At 46.7% G+C, this 9705-nt stretch overlaps 1 protein-coding gene across 1 annotated transcript; it reads left to right on the top strand.

The window, feature by feature from the left end:
• Positions 1–207: 207 nt before the first annotated feature.
• On the top strand, positions 208–5284 carry LOC130487486 (interleukin-36 receptor antagonist protein-like). The gene is made up of 4 exons (XM_056861015.1): positions 208–326; positions 1720–1808; positions 2922–3046; positions 5072–5284. Exons 1-4 carry the CDS (start codon positions 208–210, stop codon positions 5282–5284), a joined length of 546 nt encoding a protein of 181 aa, XP_056716993.1.
• Positions 5285–9705: the final 4421 nt, after the last annotated feature.

Raw genomic sequence — 9705 nt, 5'->3', positions numbered from 1 at the left:
ACAGGAACGTATGCTGTCCTTTTGGGGAAGTTGCGACATGGGTTGCAACATGTAAAGGAGCGATTAGAAATTTTGGGCTTGCTTGTATCACAGCCACGGCATTAATTACTGCTGGGTAATGATGTACATTCCAATCATGTGGCTGAACTATAAAAAGACAGGGCCACACTGGAGAGAGCAGAGCTTCCGGATCCACCCTCATTCACCATGAAGCCTCACCAATCCCCACTGAGTAACGTCGTCCTCTTCCTCCTTTCTCTTCTCTGTTCAGATGGGGATAAGGTCTGTGCAATGCCAGCTGCCCAAAGAAGGGTCTTCAGGTCCCGGTAAGTACCCTGATCACCTTGCAAACTTTCTGTAGCATGGCATGGGGGAGGGGACAGGGAAGCTGATTCTTTAGGGGAGGGGCTGTGGCTCAGCAGTAGAGCATCTGCTTGGCATGCAGAAGGTCCCAGGTTCAATCCCCGGCATCTCCAGTTCAAGGGACTAGGTGAGTAGGTGATGGGAAAGACCTCTGTCTGAGACCCTGGAGACCCGCTTCCGGTCTGAGTAGACCACTGGTTCCCAACCAGGGGTCCATGGACCCCCAGGGGTCCGCGAGAGCTAAATTAAGGTCCACAAAACAAAGTTATAAACCCATAATAAATTAATATTTTCAATTAAAAGTTCTCTATTATAAACTATATATATTCAAATATTATTCTAAGCTTAATGTTTAACTAACAGTTATGATTAAAGTTTATTTTCAAATTCTCGGAATTTTTATTTTGAACCTTGGGGTCCCTGCACCGAACAAAAAAGTCCTTGTGGTCCCTGGTCAAAAAAAGGTTGGGAACCACTGGAGTAGATGATACTGATTTTGATGGACCAAGGGTCTGATTCAGTAGAAGGCAGCTTCTTGTGTTCTGAGGCAAGAACATGCTCTTTTGCAGGTGATAACTGGGTTATGTGGGAATTGTTCTGCCCATATGATCATCTCAGTCCTGAGGATTTAGCCTGCAGAAGCTGAATACCAAAATGACAAACGCTGATCTTCAAATCCTAAGTATTTGATAGATGAGCAAAACCTTCATTGACAAGCCCTGGTCTACAATATTATCTGCTCTGAGCTCCTGAGACCAGTCAACCTTCCAATCTAAAGAAATAAATACTTATTATGGGAGCCAGTAAGGATGCATCAAATGTGGGGGGACTCTCACCACCATCCTTCGGAAAGATGGACGGACAGCAGCCCAGTGTGTTGAAGAGTATTTTATATCCATTCAGAATTTGCTGATGTTCATGTTCAGTGCAGTTTGGCCTCTGACTCCTCTTTGGTAAGTGTGATGTTTCAGATTAAGTGAAGATGCCAGTGAAATCAAGGGAAGTCAGAGGAGTGTTTTTCAACAAATGTGACCAAAGACCCTTAAAAAAAAGTGGAGATTCAAGGAATTGACGCAAGGTTCTTCTACAAGCAAAGTGTGCGCTTGACCACTGAGCTGCCATGGTAGACTTGGTGGTCAGTAGATTTGGTCTGCACAGGGTTGGCATGGTAAGTGACAGATAGTGCTAGTAAAATGCACATATACTGATCAATCAGATGCAAGACCCAGATGCGTCCTTGTTGTATGTTTGTGTGAAGGAAGAGAGTGCTTATGTCTGAATAATGCTGGCAAGTGTAAAGCTCAGGAGAGCTCAGGAGATCGTTTTCCTTTTTTAACTGAAGCTTTGGTGTTTCAGAATCTGGGACGTCAATCAAAAATCCCTTTACCTACAAAATGATAAGCTGGTGGCGGGATACCTACAAGGTCCCAATTCTGCCCTGGAAGGTGAGTCTGATCTGTGCACAGCATCTTACTCTCCTGAAGTTTCCCATTGATAGGAAGAAGGGACAAGAAATCTTCTCTGCAGGATGGATCTCATTCAGACTGTGGAGGTAGTGGTTGCCTTCCTCCCACACAGCAGTAAGACCAGCCTGGAGATGGTGCCCATGCTGAGCCTGGAAGATGGCCTAAGAGGGCTGCACATCTTTGTACACCTGTTGGCTTCTCCCATTATTTTTCTTTGGCAAGGGTGCCACTGAGTTAATTCTTGTATCCAGCACAGAACATGTGTGGGGGCTGCAGGGATCCTTCTCCTGCAGCAATTATTTCCCTGGCTGTAGACCTTTCTCCTTTCTCCAAACAAGTCAGTCAAATACTGTATTGATTTTCATGGCCAAAGGGGAAGGGCCTGCCACCATGGAAGTTAGTGAGGGAGGGAGTGACCCTTCCCTCTGTCTCAAAGGTTTGTTGTATCTCCATGCTGATGGGTAGGACATGCCCCCTCAGTAATTCAGCTCCTTACCACTTCCTGCCCCTTTGCTTTGCTACCACCTCTGTCCTGGACCCACTGACATTCCATAGGGGGAGGGGCCGTGGCTCAGTGGTAGAGCATCTGCTTGGCATGCAGAAGGTCCCAGGTTCAATCCCCAGCATCTCCAGTTAAAGGAACTAGGCAAGTAGGTGATGTGAAAGACCTCTACCTGAGACCCTGGAGAATGGCTGCTGCCAGTCTGAGTAGACAATACTGACTTAGACAGACCAAGGGTCTGATTCAGTGTAAGGCAGCTTCATGTGTTCGTGTTGGTTGGCATCAAGCGATCTCCAAGCATTAGCGAAAAACTGGGAACATTTGCCAGTCAACCTGAGTTTGCCTCCTTTTCTCAAACTGCCTCCTTCTGAGTTGGAGGCAGCCGGTTACCTGTGGAATGTCAATTTGGGAGCCCTTAAAGAAGCCTTTCTCAAGACCTAGGAAGAGGCAACCCTGGGCCAACTCCTGTTTCTCTTATTTCTACTCACGTGTCAGGATGGCATCTGTGAATGTCACTGTGCCTGTGTCACTGCACCTGGAATATCCTCAGGATGTTGACTGGTTCTCTCTTTCTTCTCTCCCCACCCCAGAGAAGATTTACTGGATTCCCAACCGTAACTTTAGCCGTGAGAAGTTCCCCCTCATCCTGAGTATTCGGAACGGGAGTCAATGCCTGGCCTGCTCCGTCGAGGCCAAGCCTGTGCTCCAGCTTGAGGTGAGGAAGCTCAGCTCATTGTCACCATCTTGTATCGTATTTTACTGGCGGCAGTGAAGCCACACTGTGAACAGCACATGGCTCAGGCTTGAAGGGTGGAACCAGAGACAGGGACGCTGAGTGTGATGGACACAGCCTGGTCTTATGTCTGTTTACTTGGTCCCATTGAGGTTAAGCCTTGCATTCTAGCCAGGAGGAAAACGAAGGAGAAGCCGCCCAAGTCTCTGCCCTTTCCTCCAACCATCCAGCCTTCCACGGTTGCAGCTCTCTTTGCAGAGGGGCCACTTGCTATTTGCCTTGCTCACAGCGGCATGAACGACCAAGAACTTCTTTGCAACTAAAAGGGGAAGGGGGCAACAGTAGTTGGCTCTACTTTTCCATCCTGGAAAGAATGTGAGGCCAGCCAAGGTAAGCAAGTACATATGGAAGAGTGGCAGAGAAGACATGGCTGAGGAAGCAGGGAAGAGAGAAGAGCAAGTGACTGAGCATGCATCATGAGGATGGGTGGCCAGAGATTAGGACTGCCAACCTACGGGTATTAGCTGGAGATCTGCTATTACAACTGAGCTCCAGGCGATAAGAGATCAGTTCACCTGGAGAAAATGGCTGTTTTGGCAATTGGACTCTATGACACTGAAGTCCCTCCCCTCCCCAAACCCCATCCTCCTCATGCTCCACCCCAAGAACCTCCCACCAGAGGCAAAGAGGGAGAGAGAGAGAGAGAGAGGGAGAGGGAGAGAGAGAGAGGGAGAGAGAGAGAGAGACTCTCCCTCAGGCCACTGATTAGGGGGGTTATAGTGTGGGTAAGTGGGAAGGGGGGTTATGTATGTTTGAATCTAACTGTCCAAACACTGGTAGCAAGCCTGTAGTAAGAATCAATGATGAAGTGCGCAATGTGATGCTAACTGGTCATGAGTCACTTCCAGAGCCTGGGAATCCTCCTTCATCCCCCTCCAGTCTCAACTGTCCAGGAAGGACTGCTGAACATATGAGCCTCTGTTGCTCATTTACACCCCTGGTTTATCATATTGAGTCTTGTTTGATATGGCAGCTGTCCAGAGCCACAAGCAAATAAATGTTTTTTCCCAGCACCTGCTACCTTATTGAAGCTGGTGTTGAACCCGGGACCTCCTGTGCAAATAACATACTTCACTGCCAATCTAGGGCTGTTCCTGCTGAAATTGCATGGGGGGGGGGGAAAGCAAAAGTCTGTCCTCTCCCCTGCATTGTCCCCCAGATTCATATTAGGGGCCCATGTTGCTGCTCTTTCTCTTTTAAAATGCTGGGGACTTCTGTTCACGGCTCTCCTAGTTTTTCATCCCACTTGGCCCTGAGAATTGCAGTGGAAGTTGCGTGCACATCGGCAGAAAGGAAGTGGGTCTCCCTTCCTCAAACTGTCAGCACATTTGCACTAAAGACCTACCCAAGGGCTGGCGGTGAGCTCCCAGTTTCTGAGGATCATGACAGTCAATGTGAGAGTCTCTTTCCCTCCCCAGCCCCATCAACCAGTCTTCTCCACTAGCAGGAAATGATGTGAGGAATCTCCCAATGGAAGACTCCACAGAGATTGTCTTGCCCCACTCCCCAACCCGGAGCTGTGGCTCAGCAGTAGAGCATCTGCTTGGCATGTAGAAGGTCCCAGGTTCAATCCCTGGCATCTCCAGTTAAAGGGACTAGGCAAGTAGGGGATGTGAAAGACCTCTGCTTGAGACCATTGAGAGCCACTGCCGGTTTGAGTAGACAATACTGACTTTGATGGACCCAGGGTCTGATTCAGTATAAAACAGCTTCATGTGCCACCGATGAAAAATACGTCTGTCCTGCAAGGACCTGAGGAACTCATATCTTCTGGAATGGGAACCTGGTAGCGCGGGGCCAGATAGATGCCTTACCTGGCTTCTTTGGGAACTCTCTCTCTAGGGCCAAACTGAAGTCAGGCCAGGAATCTTCTAGCCCCTTGGAAAGCTGGCAGAGGGCTGTTTTTTTCTCCTCCCTCCTTAAGCTGCCTTTTCTTCTTCTTTTCAGAACATCCACATCCTGGACTTGTACAATGACAGCAAGGAAGACTCCACCCGCTTTACTTTCTTCCGGTCTTACAACAATGGGCTGTGGCGCTTTGAGTCTGCTGCCCACCCGGGCTGGTTCCTTTGCACCTCCTCCAAATCCAATGAGCCCCTTGGCCTCACTCAGAATCCAGGATCGTCTAATGTCATTGACTTTTACTTCCAGTCAATCTGAGCCTCAGAGGAGGACCTCACATGTATGGACACCCAGGGCACGTCACTTGGTATCTCTGCCATTCCCATTTCCCCCCTGAAAGTTTAATTTTTTTGTCTGGGTAAGCTCTAGGGGTGGCTGAGAATGGGGAACACCCAGAAATCCCTCACAGCCACCAAGGTGTATTTTCTGGACAGATCACAAGAACCCTGCTGTATTCAACATTTGGTGACAGCCTTTCCCTGTTGCTGGTCCTCAGCAGCTGGTCTTTAGAGGTAGAATGCCTTGGATCACAGAGGTTCTTGCCTTTAAACAGTGATGGATTTACAGATTTGTATTTGTTTATATTGATATTTTTATTTTGAAAATATTGATGAAAATACCTGAAGTAGTATTTTCTACCAATTTGGGGGTCATGGGTACAATTGTTTCACAATCGTTCTCATTTGTACATTGTACTGGTTTTTTAAAACAATTACGACATGGATGAAGGGTGGACCCACAAGACAAGTTATCTATCCAACCCCCAAGCCTGTTATTCAATTTTCAGTTCTGGTTCTGAGTTGTAAGTCTAAACCTGTCGCTCCTGTTTGAACTGAAGCAGGACTCTAGCCTGAAAACAGCCAAGCAGGTGCCATTTGGGCTGTAATAAAAATCCCTAGTATCCATTTCTCCTCAAAGCCAGAGTCCATTCCTCTTGGTTTAGTCATCAGCTCCAATGCTCTCTCTGATAACTGTCACTAGTGCCTAGGAATGAGTCACAGAAGCAAAAGATGGTGCAACCAAAACTTATCTAGAGTAGAGTCAGAGTTGAAATGCAAGTTACTTTAAAAAACAAACAAACACAACGATCAAAATTGCTTGCAAAAGCAAAGGAGAACAGCAGGAATTCATCTGGTAAGAGACCAAAACTATGCATGGCCACATACTGTAGTGTTCAGTGTCAGGCCAGAATGTGAGGGACCTGGGTTCAAATCTCCACACTGCCATGAAGCACACTGGGTGACCTTGAGCCAGTCACACTCTGTGCTGTTAACATACCTCGTGGGTTATTGTGAGGCTAAAATGGGCGAGGGAGAGCCGTTTACTCAGTTCCAAGCTCGGTAGGAGTCTAGGATAACAATGCATAGATACTTCCACAATCTTGACTTTAAGAGGAGAGGTGTAGGGCAGACTGTCCTTAGTGTCTCTGTTGATTCAGGTCACAAGGAATTTAGTTCAACTCTAGACTTAAAGAGCCTTTCAGACAAATGCCTTGCTGGCAACAGGGTAAAGAAAATGTCAGATTAGTGAGTGGTACTTGCCACTGGAAATAGAAGCTCAGCATCGGATCTTAATTCTCATATAGCACACCTATGTTTTATCCCGCTCAAATAATTCTAATTCGGCTAAGGAAATGGTTGTTCTTAAAGGATTTTCACTAAAGGAAGTGGGGGTGAGGGTCTGGGAGAAGGGCTGAGATTTCCCGGGGATGCCACTTTCCCCTCAGAATTAACAAACCACAGGAAAGCAATATTACTAGTGTTGTGAATGGGCCTGCCCCTGAATAAGAAGAGCTGAAGTTTCTTGAGAGCTGTAGTCTTTGGAATGTAATACCCACTCGAATTGAGGGAGGGACAGAAAGGAATGTTTGCAATTTGACTTTGGAGAGAGTCTGATAGTGCTGGACAGGTTTTGTTTTTAATTTCAACTTGACTTAACACAAAGTGGAGGTATCCTTGGTGCACAGTTACTGGCTTTGAAAATCTGCCACAGGATCGGCTGTTGTGTTGCCTGCTGCAGGAATCTTGTTTGCTTTCCCTATGGTCTGACTCTGTGCTTGTAAATAAAGAGATATTCCAAAAGGCATTGAACGTCTCCAGTGCTCTATCATCCAAAAGGCAGCCCGATCCTATGGCCCTGCTGCTGCTAACATTGGTGTCGTGTGGTTGGAATCTTGAGCCTTGACCTGGCACAACAGGAGATAGGGGAGGTGACAGTGAAAGTGTTTGTACTCACATCTCTTACAGGTGTAACATGACATTCTTGCTGGAGGCAGGACTATGGTCTGTGGGAGAAGGGCATTCCTTCAGGGTTCTGCTCCTCACCTGCCACCCCATTGATTTTACCCATCTTTGTACCCTGCACCAGCAGGGTCGTGCCAATGTTGACCCTACACCAGCAAGATCTCCCCAGCCCAGGCCCATTGCAATGCTGGCGTGAGTCCCCCAGAGTAAATACAATTGAGAATGAATTCTTGGCAATGATCAAAGTTTAATTTTTTCAGAAAGTACACATTTTTTTCTCTTATTTGGGCTATTCAAACCATTAGAATTCCACGTAGAAATTTTCATATTTTAGAACCAATTACCAACAACTTCCAATCCCCTCTTTCACCCCTCCCTCCTCCCCCCAAAATTCTTCTTCCCCTCTTTTTTCTTCTTCTTCTCCCATGACCTTGACCTTACATCCAGATTAGTCAGATCCTGAGGCACCACCTCCTCCTTCTAGATCATCATTAGTTTGGATATCAGGTTGTTTTCCAAGAGGTAGTTCTTTATCATATCTTCTCAGGAATTCCTGTATTTTCAGAGTATCCACCATTCTATGTTTCTTTCCTTTAAAGGTGAAGATCATACCCTGGGGGACTTCCCAGCGGAACAAGACATGATTAATTCTTGGCAATGATCAATTGTTTATTTGAATGTTGACAATGCATTGAGGAATTCTGCTAAGGATAAGCAAGGATTATTCTGAGGAAGACAACGTTGAAACAGAGAGAGCTGGCAGCCTGTCATTTATTTGTTTATCCTGAAGAAGGGTTACAGATTGAATTGGTCATTGCCAAGAATTTGAGTAAGATTACAGAACGGAGAAGGACTTTTGACTTCTTGCCAAGAGTTTATCTGTGAAAGGAATGTTAATCTCAAAGGATTACAGAACGGAGGAGGATTTTTGACTTCTGGGAGACCAGTAATATATACATCTTTGGTTACCTCCCAATTTGCAAATTGGCGTTAACTTGTTCAAATAAATTATTAAGATGATGTGAATAGAGGTGGTTTGCCATCGCCTAGCAACCCTGGACTTCCTTGGTGGTCTCCCATTGAAGTACTAACCAGGATAGACCCTGCTTAGGTTCAGAGATCTGAAGAGATCGGGCTAGCCTTGGCTGCTCAGGTCAGGACCCAGTTCTATAAAAAGGTAAAGGTCCCCTGTGCAAGCACCGGGTCATTCCTGACCGATGGGGTGACATCACATCCTGATGTTTACTAGGCAGACTTTGTTTTACAGGGTGGTTTACCATGCCTTCCCCAGTCATCTTCCCTTTACCCCCAGCAAACTGGGTACTCATTTTACCGACCTTGGAAGGATGGAAGGCTGAGTCAACCTTGAACCAGCTACTTGAAACCAACTTCCGTTGGGATCGAACTCAGGTTGTGAGCAGAGCTTGGACTGCAGTACTGCAGCTTACCACTCTGCACCACGGGGCTCTTACCCAGTTCTACAGACAATTCAAATTCTCACTCGCACAGGGAGTTGTAAGCAGACATGATGTGAATGAGATCCCTTGAGATCCTCAAACTGGGAGGCGGACGGTCTAAATGTTTACAAAACGAGTATATCAGGGAGGGCAGCTGAACACAGCCCCCTCTTGTGCCTTTTCCCTCACAATGCTCCACTTGTTCCAGCATTTTCCTCCCTTCCTGGCTGACTTTCTATATCGGAACCTGGCTGGGACAAACAATGCTTCTAACCATGAAGCGCAGCAAGGAACTGAACAATCCTAACCCTTCTAAGGCCATTGCTTAGGGTTCCAGTGGTAACATGGGAGGAAGGAGGCTCAGCCTCTTTCACCTGCATGCTCCAGATTTGTTTTAAACTAGATACCCATGCACACACATATTCACACATACATCCTGCTTCACACGTGGACAGGCAAATGTGAGTATATATCCCTTAGGCTGCAGGGATTTCAGATGTAATAAGGACATCTCTCAGATCGAATCAGGAGTGCTCTCATCATGGATCTGTCTTATGTCTCCTAACTGTACATACTCCTGCTCTTTATTATTGCAGGAAAGTAGAGCTTTAAGCCTCTGCCTTTATCCCCCTTCCCCATTTGCAGGGTGGGTATGCCCCTACTGTAGGGTTGCCAAGTCCCTCTTCATCATTGGCGGGAGGTTTCTGGGGTGGAGTCTGAGGAGGGTGGGGTTTGGGGAGGGGCGGGACTTCAATGCCTAAAATCCAATTGCCAAAGAGGCCATTTTCTCCAGTTGAACTGATCTCTGTTGCCTGGAGACCAATTGTAATAGCAGGAGATCTCCACCACCACCTGGAGGTTGGCAACCCTAGCGCTAATTGAAGTTTCCAAACAGTGTTCAGGGGCAGCCCCACACTCAGCTCATTGCAGTAATCTATCTAGTATTGCAGTAATCTATCTAGTATTGCAGTAATCTAAT

The sequence above is a fragment of the Euleptes europaea genome, chromosome 14 (genome assembly GCF_029931775.1).
Source record: "Euleptes europaea isolate rEulEur1 chromosome 14, rEulEur1.hap1, whole genome shotgun sequence".
Lineage (NCBI taxonomy): Eukaryota > Metazoa > Chordata > Lepidosauria > Squamata > Sphaerodactylidae > Euleptes > Euleptes europaea.
This window is presented reverse-complemented; position numbering and strand designations above follow the sequence as displayed.

What these genes read in the sequence shown, in the direction of transcription:
- LOC130487486 (XM_056861015.1), top strand. Translation starts at nt 208, where the DNA reads ATGAAGCCTCACCAATCCCCACTGAGTAACGTCGTCCTCTTCCTCCTT. An exon ending in AGAAGGGTCTTCAGGTCCCG is followed by an intron (nt 327 to 1,719) that starts GTAAGTACCCTG and finishes TTGGTGTTTCAG; the next exon opens with AATCTGGGACGTCAATCAAA. An exon ending in TCCCAATTCTGCCCTGGAAG is followed by an intron (nt 1,809 to 2,921) that starts GTGAGTCTGATC and finishes TCCCCACCCCAG; the next exon opens with AGAAGATTTACTGGATTCCC.